The sequence below is a fragment of the Aphidius gifuensis genome, linkage group LG3, assembly GCF_014905175.1.
Source record: "Aphidius gifuensis isolate YNYX2018 linkage group LG3, ASM1490517v1, whole genome shotgun sequence".
Classification (NCBI taxonomy): domain Eukaryota; kingdom Metazoa; phylum Arthropoda; class Insecta; order Hymenoptera; family Braconidae; genus Aphidius; species Aphidius gifuensis.
Window position 1 is genome coordinate 4,374,084 of NC_057790.1, and position 22,557 is coordinate 4,396,640.

Here is a 22,557-nt window from a genome sequence, read left to right on the forward strand (position 1 = left end):
TAAAATGAAAAATATAATTGCATGCCTCGAGGTTTGATTCTATATTTTTTTTTATATTTCATTTAGTTTATTGTGTCGGTTGATGTGTTTGATAAAAAAAAAGGCCAATTGTAGAAAATAAAAAATAATATAAAGAATAAAAACAAATAAATAAATTTCAAAAAAAATTACCAAAAGAAATTGATGTCGGCGCCTTGACGTCGTGTCGCCAATAGTAAACTTATTATTTCCGCGTATGAAAAATTGTGGTAAATTTAACAAAGAGCAAGAAATTTATCTGCTTATCATCATCATGACACGATAGTTTATCGAACAGAATTACAGCTGGAATATCCAATACAGATCTTTATTTTTTTATTAGTTGATGAATTGCTACGCGTTTATAATTAATCTCAATTTCAGGAAGCTTTATAAGCGAGGAAATAAATTTCACAATATGTCTTGAATGGAAATTAATGAAAAAAAAAATTCAAATAAATAAATATCTTGCAATCATGAAGCTACCCGAGGTGATATATAGAAAAATTTTCTCATAAAATACTGCTACACAAAACAGTTGAAAAATAATATGAAAAAAAAATTTTTTTATTTCAAATTTTAGAGGTTTGATTAAAAGTAATTATTTTTTTTTAATCAAAAAATAATTTTTCTCAATAAATAATTATTTTTCCAGTAATTAAATTTTTTTTTTTCATTTTTTGCTTTTACTTTGACTATTTTTGCAATAAAAAATAAATTACACTGATTATTTTAATGAAAATTTATTTAAGTAGTATAAAAATAAAATAGTCAGCCAATTAAAAAATTTTTTTAGAATAAAAATTACTAGAGAAAATAAAAAAAATTCATGAGATTTTAACAATATGATAATTTCTTTTTACTTCAATTATTATTTGTTAAAATTTTCATCCAATTGAGGCAGAAAGTTTGTATACAATATGAGTAACAAAAGTTGTTGCCTCGTTATGGACACTATAATTTAAAGCAAACTTTAAAAATAAATTTATATTTTTATACTCCAATTCAATTGAAATCCAGCCTCTTTTGTTCATCAACATATGAATAATTCATTCTTGACACAAGTCGGAATTACACATGATACAAACATACACTCATTCAACAAAAATATTTCATATTTTAATAAGTCAAAAGCCAAGAATAAAAAATCAACAAAATTTTCTATTCAAATCATAAAATTTTTCAAAATTTAAATATAAATATTTCACTCGAAAATAATTTATAAAAATAATTTAAAAATATAAATAAAACAGTAAATTAATAAAGAAAATAAAATTCAAATTAGATGAATACCTTTTTATAAAATTCAAAAGCAATTTGTCGCATAATGGAAAAAAAAAATTAAAAATTCTCAAGATGTCGTCTCAAATGATTATCATGAAAAAAAATATTCAAGGTAAAACTAAAGTAAATAGACTTGTTTTTTTTTTTTTTTTTTTCAATGCTATATATCTATCACCATCTCCAAATTTCCCACCCCTTTTGACACCCTCATTTTACTCATCTACCTGCCAAGATTTATACCTTTTTTATTCATTTCATTGTTTTTCTTTTTTTTTTTTTTTTTTTCACCGCGACATTTCACGCTTTTATATATCTCAAACTGCATAAAAGTGCCCGTGATATTTCAATAAAGCCTCCAGCACTTGCATTGAATCGAAGCAACTCTTCCGGCTGTCGTGGTTTATATCGATTTCCTCATTTTAAACCCTCTTTTTTTCTAATTTTTTTTTTCTCTTAAATCACATTATCTCTTAACTATCTATTACCTCAACAACTGTATTTTTATTTATTTCTTTTTTTATACATAGACATGACAATGAATTAATTATTATTTATCAAAATATTATGATAATTTGATTTTTATTTTTATTATTAATTTATTATTTATAGAAAAAAAAATAGCAAGACTTATTTTTTCTTCTTTCTGATTTTTCCAGTTTGCGAAAAAGAAAATAAAGCCAAAATTATATTAATAAATAAATGAAATAATTAAAATTAATTGCTATAATAATAATAAAAGTTATTCGATAGGTTTATAGTGAAATGAGTTTCTCCTTTCATATAAAATATATATATATACATTATATTGTATTTATTTATTAGCTTGTGAATTGATTGGTTAGGGAGAGAAAAGAGAACAGTCTGATAATCAAACATGATAATATTACCACGTAGACCACTTGGAAGGGTAGTAATGAGAGAACACGAGAGAAAAAGAGAATGCGTTATATCAAAATTGATAATCTAAATTCTACACAAACCATGTGCGTATGTATTGGTCTTATAAATGAGATATAAAACCTCGTTAATAGTTTAAATTATATACTTTATTTTTTATATTGCAAAAATAACAGATTATAAATCGTTCAAATAATTCTTATGATAATATTTTTTGCTATACATTTTATTTAAATGTATAAAGCAAAAAAAAAAAACTTGTATAAATAAAAGTTACTTTCAATTGTTAATTGATTAAATTATAAAAATTAAATAAATACATTATTTATATATTATTGTTTAGAGACACGAATGGAGTATCAATTTAATGTCAATAAAATAAAAATTAAAAGAAAACAAAAAAATAGGAGTTACAATAAAGATAAATTTTTTATTGTTATTGTTGAATCATTGAATTGTGATGAAACACGAAAACAAGTGTATAATAAAACGATTATTTGATATAATATTGTAAAAATAAATAAATTTAAAATTTTTGTATGGTTGCAGCAGTGTACATGTGAGCAGGTATACTATATATTGGCTATAAAAAAATTTTTATTATTATGACAAACCAATGGTTTCTATATATAGTTATTTTTGTATATATTGTATAACATGCAGGATGATTACACAGTGCAATACACGTGTTGAAAAAAAAGAGGAAAGAGATAAAAAAAGGAAGGAAAACAGAGAGAAGGAGACAAATGATGAGTATCCTTTTTGGTACTCAAAATTTTTTGAAATATCATCGTTACTTTCAAAATCTATTTTACTTTTATTCTCTATAGCTTTTTACTACCAACCCTATCTCTTCAACATCATCATCATCATCATCGTCTACCTTCTATAGTTCTATTAACTTTTGGCTCTTTGGTTAAACATTTCAAGTGCCTACACTATTCACACATTTACAAAGAGATGTGCTGATAAATAAATACACCTATTTAATGACCCTGATATTTATTTTATGTCAAGTTTTACGTGAATAAATTTGACACTAAAATATATATACATCCTTTATCAATTAAATAAATAAATATTGAAAGTAATAAATAAATAGTAATTTACAATTTTGTATTTTAAGCACTTAACAAAATAACAAAAAAATATAAATTAAAAAATAAGGGAAAAACGAAAAAATTGTCGTTAATTTTTTGGTAATATATTTCTTTATGGTTGACTAAACGTGTTCCAATTTTACAAATTAAATTGGATATACTCCAAAATGAATTGATGATTTTTTGTCTCAATACTAAAATTGGCTAAAGAATATTTCAAGAGTGTCACAAGCTTCGGTAACAGATGGTAATAAATTTACAGCTGATATTGTATTTCAACCCCTATTGATAATTTTCATCCCCTAAATATCTTCTTTTGTTTTTTAAATGTTAAACCAACTGTCGATAAAATAGAAAGAAAAAATAAATAAAAAGCTCACTACCCCATCGTCAGAATAAAAGCTTGCAATATATCATATTTTAAAAAAAATAAAAAACAATAATATAAAATCAATTGATGAAATAGAAAAAATAATTATTAGCTGCTTTTTTTTATATTTTAATAAAAAGAGAGTACTGTCAATTAAAAAAAAAAAAGAAACCAGTTTAATAAAATTTTTATAAAATAGATTAGTCAGTTTCATGATCAGATTATTTTGGATTTACGTTTGTCATTCAGCCCTATCAAGAAAACTTTTTCAAACCTTGAAGAGCACCACTTGGCCATGCAATAAGTAAAATTGTGTGGTCACTATTATTTTTGTCATATCAGCAAAAGCCTTCTCGACAATCTAATTTTATTTTTTCATTTAACCCTATTTTTATTATTACTATTATTTTTCTTTTTATCACAAATATTAACAGTAAAATCAATACTATGTCTTTATATTTATCATCTTGACAAACTCTTCTCTTAATGACAAAGAAAATTCATCTAAAAATAAATTTATTTTAAATAAACTATGTACAATATAAATATATAAAATCAATTTACTTTTTTATATATCAAAATTATTTTATTTATAAAAATTAAAAAAACATAAAAGTCTTCTAAATATTATAATTAAATTTTAAATTAATTAATCAATTTTAAAATATTTTTAAATTTATTAAATATTGTAATTATCATTAGAAAAAAATAATAATTTTTTTCTATTTTTTTGTTTAATTTTTTCGTCATTTTAAAATGAATTAATTTAGTTAAAAATTGAGTCAATATTAGACGAATGTTAATAATGATAATGAGACGATAAAATGTTCATATTTATGGTATACTTTTGTTCTATTGTTGTTGTATAAAAGTTGATGGAGTATTCATGCGTTTATTCACGCACAAAAATAAGGGTGGAAACAGTATAAAGTCAACACACATATGTACACAATATATATATACGAGTTGAGATACACGTGAAAGAAAGGTCAAAGAACTTTGTGATAAGTGATGATAATAGTAGACCAAGGGGTAATTAAACATTCAATTAAATACATCAGCATCACTTTGATCGATCAATATATATTATCCCTATTTTTTTTTTATATTTATAATTTATTCATCAGACGACAAATGATAAGGTTATCAAACTCATTATCCTTTTTTTTTTTTTCAAAAATATTCGTAACATACGCTTTATTAAATTAAATTAAATTAAATTTTTTCATACGAGTCTTGAGTTTACCTTGACAATAAAAAAAAAAAATAATGCCAATAAAAATAATTACAAACCAATGTCAAGAGTATTTTTTTTTTTTTTTTATATATTTTAGAAAAACTTGAAAACTTTATTAATATTTATCTTTTTTTTTTATTCTTTATAGTTTGTAATTCATTTTTAATAACTCTTTTTTTTTTTTTCTTTTACTTGGGTAACAATAATAATAGGTATAGTTTTTAATTTAATAAAAAAATAATGATTATATTATGACTTACCAAATACTGCTTGCAATGTTTTTTACTTTTAACACCAACACGTTGTTTTTTTTTTTTATAACAAGCTCCAAGTCCACCGTTACAAGTTGATTTATCTTTTTGCATTGACACAAATATTGGACCCTTATTAGCAGGCATTTTGTTAATTACTATTAAAATATATTTTTAAATATTTTTTTATTATTTATACTTTATAGCAAAAACTATTGTTAATTTTAATAACCGGAGTTGATAAATACACGAATGCACGGATTGATGAAATACATGTATACACGATGACTCACACACTTCTAGGAAGAGGGTCCAGTTGTTACTCGAAACGCGGTGTGAATAAAACTGCGTTATGTTGCGCAGGTCATTTGTTATTATTTTTTTTTTTTTTTTAACGGAACAAAAACAACAAATAAAAGGATTTTATTTTTAATAAATTTCTTTTTTTTTCAACTGCGCACAAATTAAACTTACCTGTTTCATAAATTAAAATTACCTATAATTAATAAGTTAATTATTGTAAAAAAAAAATTCCTCAATTGTTTTTTTTTTATTGATTGAATTGTTTATAAAAAAAACTGTAAATTAATTTAAAAATATGCTAAATAATTCAATCCGATAATATTATTAATTAACATAATTTATTTTTATCAAAATTTCAAATTAAAAAAATAAAGTGTTCTAACTTATCTTTTACTGACTGAGTAAAGCTTTTATTTTTATACGCAAGATGGCTAATTATCCAAGGAGTCTAAAAATTGACAAACAAAAAAAAAATATTGTCAAAAAAAGTGGGAGAAAAATGGCAGTTGACTTTCGCGTCCACACATTGTGCCCATAGTATTTTAGACATATAAAAAATATCTTGTCTTTGATTATAATTTGACATTATAATTTTTATTGATTATTAAAATTAAAGAAAAGAAAGATAAATATTAAGTGATAACGAGAAAGAGAGAAATACTAGAAATACAAATTACTAATATTATTTTGTTTGTGTGTTTTATGTGTGTGTGTATGTGTGTGTCACGATCGTCATCATCATCATCATCATCAACACATCACGAATACAACTTGCTTCGAAGTTCGAATGTAACCAATTCAGATTTCAGTTGCAAAACAAATTGAATTGTTGAAGGTGCGGTTGTTGTTTGTCACTCTAAATATCCCATAATTTAATTATTATTTTTGTTTTATCAATAAACCATCGACTTGTCTTTTTTATATGACAAAATAATAATTAAATTAATCATTATAAATTTACGTATGTCAGTGTTAAAAATTTTGGCAATATTTTGATTTATTTTTATGTGAAATATATGCTTACTAAATTATTTATAAATAATTTGTTTTGTTTATTTTTATTATTTTTGTGTGTTAATTAAGAACAAATAGGTAAAAAAAATAAATTAAAAAAAGAAGCCTTGGCATACACGAACAACGGGACTGTTATTATCCGGGCGCGGTTGAAAAAAAAAAATAATATATTGAAGAAACCATACTATTTAGAATAATTAAAAAATATTAATTTATTTTGATAAATGTTCTGTAACATGGTCTGATTGCGCGGTTCAACATGACCGTAGACTTTGCTGATTATTTTTGGGTAAGTCAAATAATATTTTTATAAAATTAATTCATATTATTATTGCTTTGTTAACTGTCAAATTGGCTAGTTAATTTTCTTTTTTTTTATTGACATAATTAATAAACAAATGATGGTATATTAAAGCCCAAAAAAAAATATAATTTGTGAATTTTAATTGCATTTTATTTGGGTAATACATCTATGACGTTAAAAAAAAAATAACAATGCATTTGTAAAATTAAGCTAGGTTAGGTAAAATCATAAACAAAAACAATATTCAAAAAAAAAAAAAAAAAACAATTATATTTAATTAAAAAACTTGTTTATTTATCCAAAAATTTTTGTTTAAATTTTTTTTTTTTCAATCTTTAAAATTTCCAATGAAAAATAAATAAATTTCGCGCGTTTTAATATTTATAATAACAGGTGTATTATATGCGTGAGAATACAGCCTGTCTCCAGACAATTGTCCTTGGATAATTTTTATATTTATATAATGTTTATATTTATTTTATTTTATTCCCTTAATGATATTATTCAGCTGCAATGACCATTTTTTATCCTTTCACTTTTTAATTTTCTTTTATCCCTTTTACATATATACTTTTAAAAAAATAATTACTACTTTAAATAATTACTATTTTTAAATAACTACTAAATAAAAATAATTATCATATTTAGAGTAATCATAAATAATTTTTATTTATAAAAATTTAATGTAAATAATGAATGAAAATATATATTAATAATAATTTCATTGACAATAATATCAATGATAACAAAGCAATATTGTTTTATTGATTTTATTGATAATTATAATTTTATTATTATCAAAATAATTTAAAACAGATTAATAATTAGTTTAACAATTGTTTTTTTTAATTGTTTTATTTATTGTTATCATTATTTTTTAATCATTTTATGTTTTATTACTCATCCTGTTTTTTTTTTTTTTTTACGACAAGCATTATTGATAAGGTACACACAAAACCACTTCCTATATAACCGTTTTTTTATCTAAAATCTTGGTATTTCGTCTCTAATCAGAGATGAAAAAAAAATAAATTATTTTAATATTTTAATAACGATAATAATACGACATGGAAGTAAGAATTTTAGTGAAAGGCTTGACGATGACGACGACACTAGACAAATATAAAAAGAAGATGAAAAAAAATAATAAAAAACCAATATAAATAATATAAATTAGCCATATAAGAAGCTTTACCATTATGCCAGATCTTGTTATCATTATAAAAAATTTTTATATTCATTAAATCTCACGATGTATATATAATAAATTTATTTAAAAGAAAAAATAAGCGAAAGTTTATAAAGAAAGATTTTTCTTTTCAATTGTTTTGATTGTTTATGGATATAATAATTATTGAAATATTTTAATTGTATTATAAACTAATAAATTACATAATCTTTAAACAAACAATTAAATTATTTATAATTTTTTTTTTATTATAAAACTTTTCTTATGTAATTTAGTTTGTTTTTTGTTTCTTTTTTTTTTGTCTTAATTTAAGAAAAAAAACAGTTAATTAATTAATAAAAAATAATTAATCAATTGTTAATGTTGTTATTTAATACAATAAAATAATTAAGAGAATAAATTATGTAAATTAATGAGACAAAAAAAAATAGAAAAATAAACAAATTGAAAGAAAAATAAGAGACGAATTGAATTTTTTTTTTTTATTTTTTTCATTCAAAGTATTATTAGTTAGGGAGAGGTAAAAAAAAATAAATAAATTACCGTCTAATAATGAGTGTCTTCTATTGTTATTGAATGCCACAAATTAGAGTAGGATGGGTGTGCTCATGAAAAAAAAAAAAATATTTTATACATACAGACATTGATGAAAATTATTTACCAAGTACTGATCAGGGTTAAAGTACCAAGAGGCTAATTGAGCTCAAGTATACATACCAACTTGCAAAAGGGTTACACATTGCATTTAATTTTACAGCATGATGATAAAACTACAATTTAAACATATATTTAAATATCAGCAAAAGTAAATAAATTAAACAATTGATTAAATAGTTTTCTTGCTTTTAAAAAAAACTTTTCTTGCTTTTTAAAAAAATCACAAACATCAAAATCTATAAATATTTTCTATTACTCATGACTATCATCATCATCATCATCATTATGTTTTTACAATAAAAAAAAATTATTATAATATGCAAAAAAATATTTAAAACGATTAAATGTACATCCTTCAATTACCAAAACAAAACAAAAAAAAAAAATCAAATTAAATATAAAAAAAATCGAAAAAAAAAACAAAACTGGTCAGGTAACATTTGTATTTTTTACAACTTGAAATAATTTTTATTATTTATTGAAAAACCACAGGATAAAAATATACCTTGCTATGATAAAAAAAAAGGAATAATGAATTTTTTTTTTATTAAAGAGACACAACAAGTGTATTCACCAAGTTTATAAGATATTTCTTGAGGAAGTTTCAAGTTTCAAGTTTTATAGTTAGTTATTCTCTTGATGATTATAGCATGGCAACATGAAGGCATCAAACGACTATGACATTGAGTGTCTGTCATGAATTCTTTATCAATCATAGTTTTTTAAATTTTTTTATTACACAGAGAGACAACGTCACTGCGAAATAAATAATATTGTTAAATAATTGACATTATTAACAATCATAATAATAAATTTATTTTTTTATTGTACTTGATAAACAAGATGAAAAATAAAATTAAAAAAACAAACTCAATGAACTTAACAACAGAATTTTAAATATATATAGTTTATCATTCACGGATGTCATGCATCGTTTCTTGCCCCAACCACTTGCCAGTATATTATTTTAAATGAGATTTAAAGGAAAAAAAAAAAATGAAATATATATGTTACATACTCAACGAAGCACAAATGTGTTGTTCGATCTATGGCCTCTTTGACAATATGAAAAATAAATTATATTGACCCTAAAAAAGAAAGCTATGAAAATATAATTTTGATTAATATATTACAGGGTGAAAAGCATAATGGATTTGATGTGTTGTACCATAACATGAAGCATGGCGTTATTGCTAGCAAAGAATTGGCTGATTTTTTACGTGAAAGATCAACAATTGAAGAAAATAATTATAAATTATTAAGTAAAGTTGCTAAACAAGCTAGTAATAGTAGTACAACACATGGTACATTTGCACCAGTATGGGCTGCATTACGTGGAGCTGCTGAAAAATTAGCTGGTCTTCATCTACAAATGGCACAACGTGTTGCTGAAATAATAAAAGATGTATCAAAATATGCTGATGAATTACACAAAAAACATAAAGCGGTAAATAATATTTATATATTATAAAAATAATTTAATTATTCTTCAGTTAATGATAAATAAAAATTTATCAATTATCATTAAAATGTGATTGTATATTTTTATATATGATGAGTTGTCCTTGACTAGCTGATATCAGTCACCGCCTACTTGAAATAAAAAATTTTAATTGAATATAATTTTCAATGGAAAATAAATTAAATTAAATATTATCAATGAATCAACAGACAATAATAATTATATTATGAATTATAATTTATTTATTTATTTTTTTTTCATTTAGGTCAAAGAAGAAGAATCAACAACACTTGAAATTGTACAAAGTATTCAAAGTATAACTGGAACATTACAAAAAGCTAAAGATATTTGTATACAAAAAGGTTTGGAATATGAAAAATTAAAAAAAGATAATGCTAGTCAACGTGATATTGAAAAATCCGAATCAAAATATAAAAAATCACAAGAAGATTATAAAATACTTGTTAATAAATATACAATTATTAGAAATGATTTTGAAACAAAAATGACACAAGCTTGCAGGGTAATTATAAATAAAAAAAAAAAATAGAAAATAGATATAGATTAAATTAAATTAATTATTTTTAAATTTAATAGAGATTTCAGGATGGTGAAGAGACACATTTACGACACATGAAAGATTTTTTAAATACATATGCTGATATACTACAAATGAATCATGAACAGGTTGGTCAGGTACACATTGATTTTAAACGTCAATGTTTGGATATGACAGTGGATCGATTATTGGAGCAATTTGTACAATCAAAGTACACAGGTCTTGAACGTCCAGGTAATCAACGATCCATTAACAACGAGACAACAAATGATAATCATGATGAGAATATTCATAATACACCAGGAATTGTCGTGTACGATGAGGTGCTGACGAGTATTGCTGAGTTGGCCAATCCTGGAAAAAATCATTCAGCAGCAGCTGATGTTACTGGTAATAATACAACATCATCATCAGTGTTGACGATAATCAAGGAAGCAACAACAACAACAACAACACCAGCAGTAGCAGTAGCGGCGATGACAACAACAACAACAACTGGAACAACAACAACTACAACCAAAGGAACAAATGGCGAGACAGGTGTTGCTGGTAACAAACAAAATACAAAAAAAAATATGAACGCTATGGGTGGTTGTGAGTGGGATGGGAAAAGGGATAATAATATGCGGATTAAAGAAAAGGATAAAGAGACAATCACCAAAGGCTCACGTCGTACCACCTCGCTACTCAACTTGTTCATGTCCAACTCCCAGGGTAGGTTAAAACAAAAAAAAAAACGTTAGAAATAGCAAAAATCAATAAAATTTAAAACAATATGAATTTTATAAAATAAAATTCAATTCAATTTCGTTACAATAATAAGTTATCATTAAAAATATTATTTTAAATGTTTATTCCATGACATTTAATTTAATTTCCGATAAATAATATTTATTTGTATTGAGGCAGAATTAATTTCACGCGGAATTTAATTTTTTACAGCACCATGTATTGTTGTTTTTTTTCTTGAATTTTCCCAGACGACATATAAGCTAAACACTTGTCTTGATAAATTTATTTAATTATTTTTCTCATTACGCTTGTTTTTTTTTTTTGTCATAATAATAACAACGTCGCGTGTTTGCTTTTTGTCTTGTTACCTAACATCGGTTAATGGATGATGTGTCGAGAATAATAAATTTATTTATTTGCTATACTTGATGATAGATGAAAAATAAAATTTATCAAGTATAATTTGTCAATGAGAAGATAAAAAAAGTTGTTTATATTGAGTAACGCGAGAATAGATTTGTTTTTTTTTTTTTTTGGGGCAAAAAATATGAGTGATGAGTGATTGTTTCAGAGAGGCAGAGGCAAGCAGGGTCCGGTTCGGCACCTGTAACACCTCAGGGCAACAGTTCGCCTTCTGCTGTACCACTTCCCAGCATCTCCAGGAACCCTCTAAGAGGATCTAAATGTAACTGCTTTTAAAATCGTGAATTACCTTTCATTAATCCATAGAATTAAATGTTTTATTTATTTAGAAAATTCAATTTTATTTTAATTTATCTTTAAATCATTTAACGACAATTTTAATTTATTCCATTTAAATTTTTCTAATCTATTTTTGTTTATTATTTTTATTCAAATTAAAATTTTAATTCTATGGATAATCCAGTTGATATTCGTTTTAAAATATATTCTGCTCTTATATGGTGATTACTTGCCGTTGCCTCTTTTCAAAAAGTTTGAATGGGTGTTGATAATTATGCTGAAGAGGGTGATCCTGAGTAATGCTATTCCTCTTGTTTTTTCTTTTTCTATTTACTATTATATTTAACAAAACACGTTTGAATTGAAATCCTCTGCACAATATTAATCACGTTTTTTAAATACTTTTTTAAATCTCACAAATAATAATTGATCACATCATTAGCACTAATTTATTTTAGATTGTTTCTTTTTTTTTTTTTTTTTTTAAGCTAACACATTTTACAGCTTTTTTAAATTAAAAAATTTTACTATATTATTATCAAAATTGTTTTTCTAACAGATTTTTATTTTTCCAATTTATTTTTTTATTTTCCTTTAATATTATTTATTTATTTTTTATACTCGTCACATTTAAAATTCATAAAATATTATTTCAAAAAAAAAAAAGACAATTACATGTTTTTTATTTTCATTTTTCATGGTGTTGATTTTAATATCATGATGTTTTTTTATTTGAAAAAAAAAATGAATTACAATCTTGGTATTTTGCACTTTGTACAATCGGGTTTAATAATATTGACAAGGTGAGACTGTGATAAAAAAAAAAAATATGAATAATTGTTTTATCGTAAAACAAAAATTAGTGAAATGTTGTATTTGAAGTTTTTGCTTCATTCAACAATAATAATTTATTGAAAAACAAATAGATTTATATATAATTAATCTATTAATTGAAAAAAAATTATATAAAATCTTTGATGTTTTATCAATTGATGGGAGATGGACTTGAATAAAACATGTTGATGGCAAAAAAAGGGTGGGCGACGGGGATGCCTCAGGTGAGCCGTCTCATTTTACAATTATTTAATTTTCGTTATAAAAAAAAAAAAAAAACATTTCAAGTAATGCATGGCTCACTGTTAAAATTATTTTTAATTTCCATTAGCTACATTTGTCATTAATATTTCAATATAACTTAACATGAAATTTTCGAGTCTCAAAATAATGCAGTTTTATGCAATTAAATAATTTATTAAAAAAAAAAGATTCATAATATTATAACAATTATTTCAAATATAATTTCATGCACGTTTTACTATTTTTTTTTTTTTTTGTTTTGGGAATTAATTAAATTATTTAAATATATTTTTTATTTGTTAGAAAAACAATTTATTTGAAAAAAAAGTAACGTTTATTGTTGGTGGTATTTTAAATTTACTATAAATTAATGCATTTTTATTAATAATCCCAATTAAAACCATAGCATTTATAATAATATAATCCTAAAATTGCACCTGTAGTCTGTAATTTCTATTTAAGAATTTTAAATTTAATGAAAAAAAGTAGATTTGTTTGCCAGTAGAAAAGTTGTGAAAATAGGTGGGTTGTGATGTGCTCAGTAAATCTTTTGTATCAAGTATGTAGTTGTTGTATTATTTAGCGTGGTACAGGATCAAAATCACTTCATACTTTCATTGCATCAATTATTTATTATTCATATAACAAAAAAATAACCATGTTGACACTTAATATTGTACTAAAAAAAAAAAAAAATATAAAAATAATCTTTATATAATATCTTAATAATTTTTATAAATTAACAGGGTTTTTACGTAGCAGACGAGAAAAACGTAGAGAAAAAAAAGCACAAAAAAAAAAGGATTCATTGGATACAAACAGCATGAAGGAAGAAAAATCAGATCTGTCAGTATATATACAATAATTAATTAATGACACAATATTTATGTACTTTGGACGTGGTGAAATTTTGAATGAATCAAAATTATTATTTGATGAATTTTTTATTAATTTATTGAATTTACATTTATTTGTTTGTTTGTTTTTTTTTTTTTTTTAGTGATGATAAAAGTGATAGTAGAAAATCTGAAACACCAACATTAGAAGTTGATGAAGATGGTTTTCGTATAAAACCAAAAACAGATCCTTGGGAAAATGAAAAAGGTTTTTATTCAAGTTCAGATACAGAATCAGAAGAAGATGAAAAAGAACGTAAAATAAGAGTTGAAATAAAACCATTGACAAATGGTAATGCACCAATAAGTGCAAGTGTTGATGAACTTCGTGCAACTGTTGAAAATTTATCCCTATCACCAGCACCAACTGGTCGTAGAGGTTCAAATACAGATTCTGATCATCATATGAAACGTTCACAATCAGTATCACAACAATTAGGTGGTAAACCAAGTTCTGATTTACTTGGTTTAAATTTATTTAATCCAAGTAGTGCACCATCAAGTACAACAACACCAACAGCAAGTCATCCATATGCACCATTACAAAGTCCACCAGCGTTATCATCATCACCAGTACAACCACAATCAGCACCACCAACACAATTACATACACGTTTTAATGATGGTGATTTATTTACTGAAATTGGCGATATAACACCAGCATTACCACCAAAACAATCAGCATCATCAACACCAACAAGTTCAATTGCAATACCAAGACCATCATCAAGACGTAGTGATGGTCCACCACGTGGACGTGCATCACCAGCAACAATAACACGTGCTGATAGTGTTGCTAGTTTAGAATTTCGTGCTGCTGGTGTTGGTGTTGGTTCATCAAGAGGACCATCACCATTAACAATTGGTCTTGCTGATACAATACCACTTGCTGTTGCATTTCATGAAATAATACATTCATATTTTCGTGGTACTGATGAAACAAGATGTCAAGTTAAATTAAGTGGTGATATGATGCTATCATTTCCAGCTGGTATTGTTGGTGTATTAACAAATAATCCAAATCCAGCAAAATTAACATTTCGTATTAGAAATAGTAATAGACTTGAACGTCTTGTTCCAAATAATCAATTGATAACAATGTTAGTATGATTATTATTATTATTATTTTTTATTTTATTAATGCTTTTAAATTTTTTTACAGAGATGCTGCACAAACTACTGCCGATTGTACAATATTTGACTTTAATATGAGTGCCTTAACTACATTATTACGACGTCAAGCTGAACAAAATCCATCAGCATCGTATTTTAATGTTGATATATTAAAATATCAAATTAAAAATAAAGATGGTGCAGGTTCTTGTCCATTTCAAATTGTATCATACTGGAAATGTGAAGCTAAACATACAGATTTAAAGGTAAAATAAATATACATTTAGATATATGTTATATTTATTTTTAATAACAATGTTTATATTAAATTTTATTTTTAGATTGATTATAAATATAATAGCCGTGCAATGGCATCACCAAGTCCCCTATTAAATCTACATGTTGCTGCTCCAATTGAAGGAGGTTTTAAATCACTTCAAAGTAAACCATCAGCTGTATGGTTACCTGATACAAATCGTGTTTTATGGAAATTCACTGAACTTTCACAGCACAGTGAATCAAATGGTGTTGGTTCATTAAAAGCACGTATTGAACTTGAAAATGGACCTGGTTCACAAGGAACAATATTTACACAATTTAATTGTGAAGGAACAACATTATCTGGTGTAGAATTTGAATTAGTTGGTCCTGGTTATCGATTAAGTCTTGTTAAACGTAGATTTGTATCTGGTATGTATTTTAATTTTTTATTATTATTTTATTTTTATTTTTCATGTATAAATTATTTAATTTATTTATTTTTAATATTAGGTAAATATCTTTGTGATGGTGATGCAGATCCAAAAACTCGTTATGCAGCACCACCATCAAGTGCTGATTGACAGTTACCTGATTGGTCACCAAAGTGGGAAAGTTTGCCAACATGAACTTGTTTGCCTGTTCCCTCGCTCTTGGAGTTTCCTTGATGAATTTAAATCCATGGCCATCTTGCCAATCTTTATTCATTTTTTTAAATTTTTTAAAATAAAATTCGAGGTAAAAAAAAAGCTGTTGGATACCAAAGATGGAAACTTGAGATTCGTTATGAGTGTGAATAGGCAAAAATATTATTTTATTAATATTTTTCAGTGAAAAAAATAAATAAATATGGTTAAATTAATATAAAAAGGCAGGGTGAATATACAAACCAATGGCTTTTATAGATTTTTGAATGCCTAGGTTTATTCTATCTTGTATATAGTGCAAAAATAGACGATAGTATTTTTTTATCGACGTTGATTAAGACAGGTGCACGTAAATAGAAAAAAATTTATTAAAAATGAACAAATAAAGGTATTAATTTTTCATTAGTTTATGCAAAATCTGCAACGATTTAAAAAACAGTTTTTTTTTTTTTCTAAATTAAAATAATAATATAAATTAATTGATTTAAAAATATATATTTGTAGTTTTTTTTTTTTTTTTTTTGTTATTTGATATTCACTTCTTATTTTTGGATATTAAATTATAATTGATATTTATACATTTTATTTTCTTTATAAGTAAAAAATAAAAAATTCGTACATTTAGAAAATTAACTTTAATAACTAAGTTATTAAAAATATATTATTACCAGTTATTATTTTTTTTTTTTTTAGGCCTTGGCGATTTATTCTTGTAACATTCCTTATAATTTTTGTTTTTTTTTTAATCTTAAATTAGTCTGACTTTTAACAATTACATATCTCTTTGTAATTGTAATTATCAGTAAATTGAATTTAAGAAAAAACAATCTCCCATTGATGAGATAACAAATAAAAAGAAATATCGATCTTGATGTAAATAATAATAATAATAAGAATAATTTGTTTTTTCTAATTTAAATGAATAAATTTGTAACGAAAAAAAAAAAATCCGTTCGTTTACTCGTCAATAATTTAATTTTAATAAAAAAAAAAATAAAACAATAACTCAATGCTAAATAAAAAAATACATAAAGCTCAGTTAGAACAAAAAAAAATAAAAAAGTATTTATACATCTTTTGACTTTCGAAAGAAAAAAAAATTAATTAACGACAGTTAATAGTGAAAATAAATTTTTTCACATTATAATATTTTTCATAATAATAAAATGAATAAATAAATAAACAATTTTATGATATAGTGATGTATGAATAAAAGAATATCATAAAGACATTTTCGACTGATCCAACAATTGATCTATCGTCCAAAATACAATAATTTTCTCAATGATAGTTATATATTTAAAATAATAACATTATTTCAAATAATGAAAATAAAATTTAATTTAAAATTAAGAATAAATTTTGTTTTACAAAATTTTTTTAATAAACAAAAATTTAATAAATACTCATGTAATAAAAATAATATTAAGAACAACAATTATATAATGCAGATATGTTGAATATGCAAATATATAGATATATATTGGCACGTATTATTAATGATAATAAAGATCTAGGATATTTTATATAAATGTTAAAGTTTTATATAAATATTAAATCACAAAAATTCCAGATATCACAAAAATCCTATTATTTAATAATTATCAACTTATTAAAATTAAATACAATTATTTGGTACATGTTTATAAAAATATTTATGATAAATTATGAGCTAGTTTATTATTTTCATGCTCGTAGTTGTATAAATTGATAATTAAATTTCATAAATTATGCATATTATTTGATGAAAAAAAAGACAGCTAATTTTTTTAAAAAGAAAAAATACTTTTTTTAAAAAACAAATTATACAAGCAACCTTTTGAGGTAGATTATTTTCAGTGTCCTGCACTTGAAAAGAAAAATAATGATAAAAAAATATTTGAAAATTAAAAAGAAATAATTGATAAATGTTTTTATGAAAGGTTGATTAATAATTTTAAAATTTCATCTTCTTTAAATCGACTGAATAATAATTTTTCATAATTTAATGGTATTTTAAAATTTTTAATTGGCTTAAATGGTCCTTTTAACATGACCCTTTCAAGAATTATTTCAGCAAGTTTTCTTTCAGTTTCATAATATTTTTCGTTCAATGTAAACCATATTGCTAATGCACATCTTTTTCCTTTTACAACGCCTTTAACACCATGAAGATTTTTTTCATCAGCTGTAAAGCCAATCATTCTTCCACATTTTGGTTTAATTATACTTTGAATATTTTGAGCTTTTGGATCAGCTGAAAATACAAATTCACCACCATCAAAATCATCATTCAGATAAATAATTGCTGAATAATCACGCCATGTATAAGCTGGACTCTCGTGTAAGCAAGTATTATCATCAATTGCCAAACAATTATCTGCATGAATATCGTGGCTATATACATCTTCATCTCTCTCTGATAAATCTTAAAACGAAAAATAAATCACAATTATTAATAAAAATAAAATAAATAATCATTAAAAATTAAAGCGCTTCAAGAAAAAAGTTCTAGATGACTTTCTTACTGATTTGAATTACCAGTCAAAGCTGAACGGCAAACCAAGTGAGTGTAGGTGAAGAAAAGTTCTTGATCAAGATTAAAAAATTTTTTTACATGACCTCTAGCAGTCTCAGTTGAATGAAGAAATAGTTGTAATTTTTTTGGCTCCAATAGACCAAAATAAACCATCTAAACAAAAACAAAAAATGAAATTATTATTAACGAATTTGCAAAAAAAAATTAAAAATATTAACCAGTGCTGCACGACCTAATGTTAAACCTTCAAACAGTTCATTTTTTGAATGAGGACTTTTATTGTCTTCATAGCCATCACCTTTAACAGCAGCAATCTGTAATAAGGTTGATAAATTATCCATTTTTATCATCAAATAAAATTAATTTAATTTACCTTGGCTAATTGAACAAGTGAATCACACTCTGAATCAATTAAAAATCCTTCAGCTAAATATCTTGATTTTCCACCAAGCTCATTTTCTCTGGCAATAATTTTTGTTTTATTCAATCGTTTTTCAATTTCGAATTGCCGTCTTGAAATTTTTTTTTTCTCTAGAAATTTATCTGTTGCAGCAACAAGTCGAGATGATGGTGAATGACCAGGTGGTGGATGATTGACTGCCTAAAAAAAATTAATACTATTTATAATTGTTATTTATAAACAAATTTATTTGTTTTTTTCTTTCTTTCATAAATTTATTTTCTTTAGAAGTTATTAAACTGAGTTACGTTGTCATTTTACCACCCACACGAGTTTCCGACATATTGCAGTTTTCTTATCTTTATTAATTTTTTTTTTATTATTCATTGAAAAATAAATAAATAAATAAAAGCTACAACTGCGCCATCGTACGATATATTATATATTTTAATATCAATAATTGAAAAAAATAAATAAAATGATTTTCAAATTCGATGAATTTATTTCATTTACAAGAGTATAAAATTATACAAAAAAAGTACAAATAATTTAAAATACATAGTAAAAATAGAGAGCATTTATAAATATAAGTATTTATTTTCGTTTTTTTTTTATTCATAATTTTACCTTTTTTTCATTATTTATAGATTTTTTATCGGATTTATTTTTTGATGTTGATAATTTTGCATCAATTAATGAAAATTCATCGGAAATATATTTAAGAAGTCTTAGCTCATACTCTTGACGTTTGACATAATAAACAGCTTCCTAAAAATAATTTTAAAAAAATATTATATCATTAAAATAAATAAATAAATCAATCAATCGAAATACTTGCCTCACGTGGTCTAAAAAAATTTAAATTTTTCTGTACTTTTGGTAATTTTGAATAAAACATTTTATTATTAATCATTGTTTCATCAGCTGGATAAAACAACAAGTAACTTTCAACAGCTTGACATGTATTTTTTATATCACCCACTGTAACATAAAATTAATAAATTAAAAATTAAAATTTTAGTGCATTTGGCTGACGTAACTGGTCAATTAAATATAATAAAAATATGACGCATTAATATTTTAAAAAAACAAGACTCTTTTTGATAATTAAAAATGAATAAAAATAATTTTTGTACTCATTTGTGTAATTTAAAAATAAGTAAAGACGATTATAAATTAAATTAAATAAGTAGTACTACTTATTATAATTTTTAAAATACATTTATAAATTAATGTGTCCTTGAATAATTACTTTTATTACTCACATTTATAATAAGCAAATTGCAGGTAATTGTAGTGACTTGATAATAAATCTTTTTGATAATCTCCATTAATATTATTCAGCCATAAAGAACAGCTTCTTTTGCATTTTAAACAATATGCAAAATGATCTAGAAAAATTTTAATATACAATAAATAATTAATTGTAAAAAAATGAAATTTAAATTATTTTTTTCTTCATACTAACTTGCAACTGATGAGGTAAATTCTGGATGCCAGCCTTGATCAAATGGTCCTTCACAATATATTCTACAATCATTTTCAGAATCCATATAAATAATTAATGATTTTTCAAAATTTTCAATTGCCAACTCATAGAGCTCATCTTCATATGCTTTAACACCTTCCATATAATATTTAACAAATTTTTGAATTTCTAAATTTTTAACTTTTGCTTCTTCAACTTCTGGAAGTGTTAGATAATAACGAAGATTTGATATACTCATTTCATGCTTTGGATGAATTGTTAAATATGTAAAAATTGCATTTGCTGCATCTTGAAATTGATTTTTCTGAAAATTAAAATTTATATTATAATTAATCAACAAAATATATTTTATTTTTTAAAATAATTTTTCTTTGAGCTTCAAATAACTTTTAAGGCATTAAATGAAAAATTTTATTTTATTTTTTCTGCATAAAGTTATTTTAAATATTTACTTTTAAATTTATCCCATTACTAAATTATTTAATTTTTTAATTTTGGGTCATTGACTTGTCTTGCGTCATGGATCAAGATCAATGATAGTGCACGTGTTTCCTGATTGTTAAAATAAAACCCCAAAATATAATTAAAAATTAAAAAAAAAAAAAAAAAACATTAAGAAAATATTTAATTTATTCAAAACAACTAAACGTATTTAAGAAAAAAAATTATTTTAAATTTAGTTCAATATTGTTTGTTTAATATTTAACGACTGAGTTTAATTTTTCTTTTTTAATTTTACGTTTTGACTATTAAAAATTTTACATAACAAATCGTAATATTTATAGAATTGTTTATTTTTTATTTACAAAACATCCACATTTTACAATCCCCATTAAAAATAGTTAAAATTTTTTCTTTAATCTTTCAATAAACTGTTGTTAAATACAGCAATAAAAATAAAAAAAAAAAAACACAAAAATTTAAAAATAACAAGTACAATGAGGAACAAGATAAAAAACTTTTTTTAAATATATAAAAAAATATAATTAATAAATTACCTGATAATAGCAAATATGAAGATGTTCATAAGGCACAAATTCCATAATTTTTTTTTCAATTTCATATGGTAAACGTTTTAATGAATTTAAACCAGCAATATCTCTATAATCTTGATTACATTTTAATAAACACAATGTCTCACGTACTTTTTTTTCATAAAAATGAAAATCATCAATGTTATCAATAAATATTGGTGTAAATTTATCAACATTTTTTTTGCATTTTTTACGACATTGAATAACAGCATTTCTATATTTTTTATATCTATTTCGAAATGGAAAAAAATTAATTAATTTCTACAAAATACTAATAGACAATAAAATAATTAATTTATACCTTTTAATAACTTGTTCAAATCCATCAATACATTTTTGCCAATTATCATCTAAATATGCATCAACTGACTGCGTATAAATATCTGACAATATCATGTCATCGTAATATGAAAAATCACGATCAATTTTTTTATCTTCCAACATCACATTGCTATTTTGTTCATCAATATTATTTATAGCTGTATTGTTTATATGATTTTTTATTTGTGTAGAAAATATATATTTAATATTAATTGATAATATGAAATATTTTAATATTATTTTATTACGTGACATTGTTGAATAGCTATCGTTGCCGGTTGAAATACAACTAAATTTATTTTTTCATGTTGTATACATACACTCAACTTTCCACACATGATGTGGGTGTTTTTTTTTTTTTTATCTCAAGAACCGCAGCTGACTGGAGGCTGTGCTAGAATCCAATCTCTCCCTGAATAAAATGAAATATAAAATAACACATGTGTGTTTATATAAACTGATACAAACATAGAAAAAAAATTATTTAAAATACTGAAAATAATTCTAAAATATAAATATGATAAATAAAAAATAACAATAAATTAAATTATTTATCATTTTATTAATTTTCAGATAAAAAAATTATAATTTAGAATAAAAAATTTAATTCTTGATGTATTTCTCATTTTCAACAATTTATATTATTAATTTTTAACAATTGTTATTGATAATTATTAATGACAAATAAAAGTATTTAAATTAAAAAACAAAAAATATATATTTTA

At 23.3% G+C, this 22,557-nt stretch overlaps 3 protein-coding genes across 13 annotated transcripts in view; 1 reads left to right on the top strand and 2 right to left on the bottom strand.

Moving 5' to 3' along the window:
- LOC122851576 (integrator complex subunit 6 homolog) overlaps positions 1-5,474 on the bottom strand; it is a 28,907-nt gene extending 23,433 nt beyond the window's left edge. For 6 of the 7 annotated variants that reach the window (XM_044150887.1, XM_044150889.1, XM_044150888.1 and 3 more), the window contains exon 1: positions 5,167-5,474. In XM_044150887.1, the coding sequence (XP_044006822.1) occupies positions 5,167-5,304 (138 nt within the window). In that variant the 5' untranslated portion in view covers positions 5,305-5,474. The remainder of the gene's footprint in view (positions 1-5,166) is intronic. The other variant, XM_044150902.1, reaches the window with a different exon arrangement.
- A 461-nt stretch (positions 5,475-5,935) lies between these two features.
- LOC122851579 (F-BAR domain only protein 2) lies at positions 5,936-17,600 on the top strand. 5 transcript variants are annotated; one of them, XM_044150905.1, is made up of 11 exons: positions 5,936-6,763; positions 9,760-10,071; positions 10,352-10,609; positions 10,684-10,879; positions 10,949-11,359; positions 11,949-12,062; positions 13,903-14,002; positions 14,157-15,152; positions 15,215-15,431; positions 15,507-15,855; positions 15,937-17,593. In XM_044150905.1, the coding sequence occupies exons 1-11, from the start codon at positions 6,734-6,736 to the stop codon at positions 16,005-16,007; spliced, it is 3,054 nt and encodes a 1,017-aa protein (XP_044006840.1). In that variant the 5' UTR covers positions 5,936-6,733; the 3' UTR covers positions 16,008-17,593. The 5 variants fall into 5 exon arrangements, with proteins under 5 accessions (XP_044006840.1, XP_044006838.1, XP_044006839.1 ...); XM_044150903.1 differs by having other exon boundaries at positions 5,948-6,295; positions 6,544-6,763; positions 10,684-11,359; XM_044150904.1 differs by having other exon boundaries at positions 5,951-6,295; positions 6,553-6,763; positions 10,684-11,359.
- A 234-nt stretch (positions 17,601-17,834) lies between these two features.
- Positions 17,835-22,254, bottom strand: LOC122851580 (prolyl 3-hydroxylase 2-like). Its single transcript, XM_044150909.1, has 10 exons — positions 21,813-22,254; positions 21,476-21,740; positions 20,457-20,781; positions 20,254-20,379; positions 19,827-19,969; positions 19,616-19,756; positions 18,962-19,189; positions 18,807-18,902; positions 18,591-18,741; positions 17,835-18,477 (listed from the first exon to the last, which is right to left on the bottom strand). Exons 1-10 carry the CDS (start codon positions 22,085-22,087, stop codon positions 17,984-17,986), a joined length of 2,244 nt encoding a protein of 747 aa, XP_044006844.1. The 5' UTR covers positions 22,088-22,254; the 3' UTR covers positions 17,835-17,983.
- Positions 22,255-22,557: the final 303 nt, after the last annotated feature.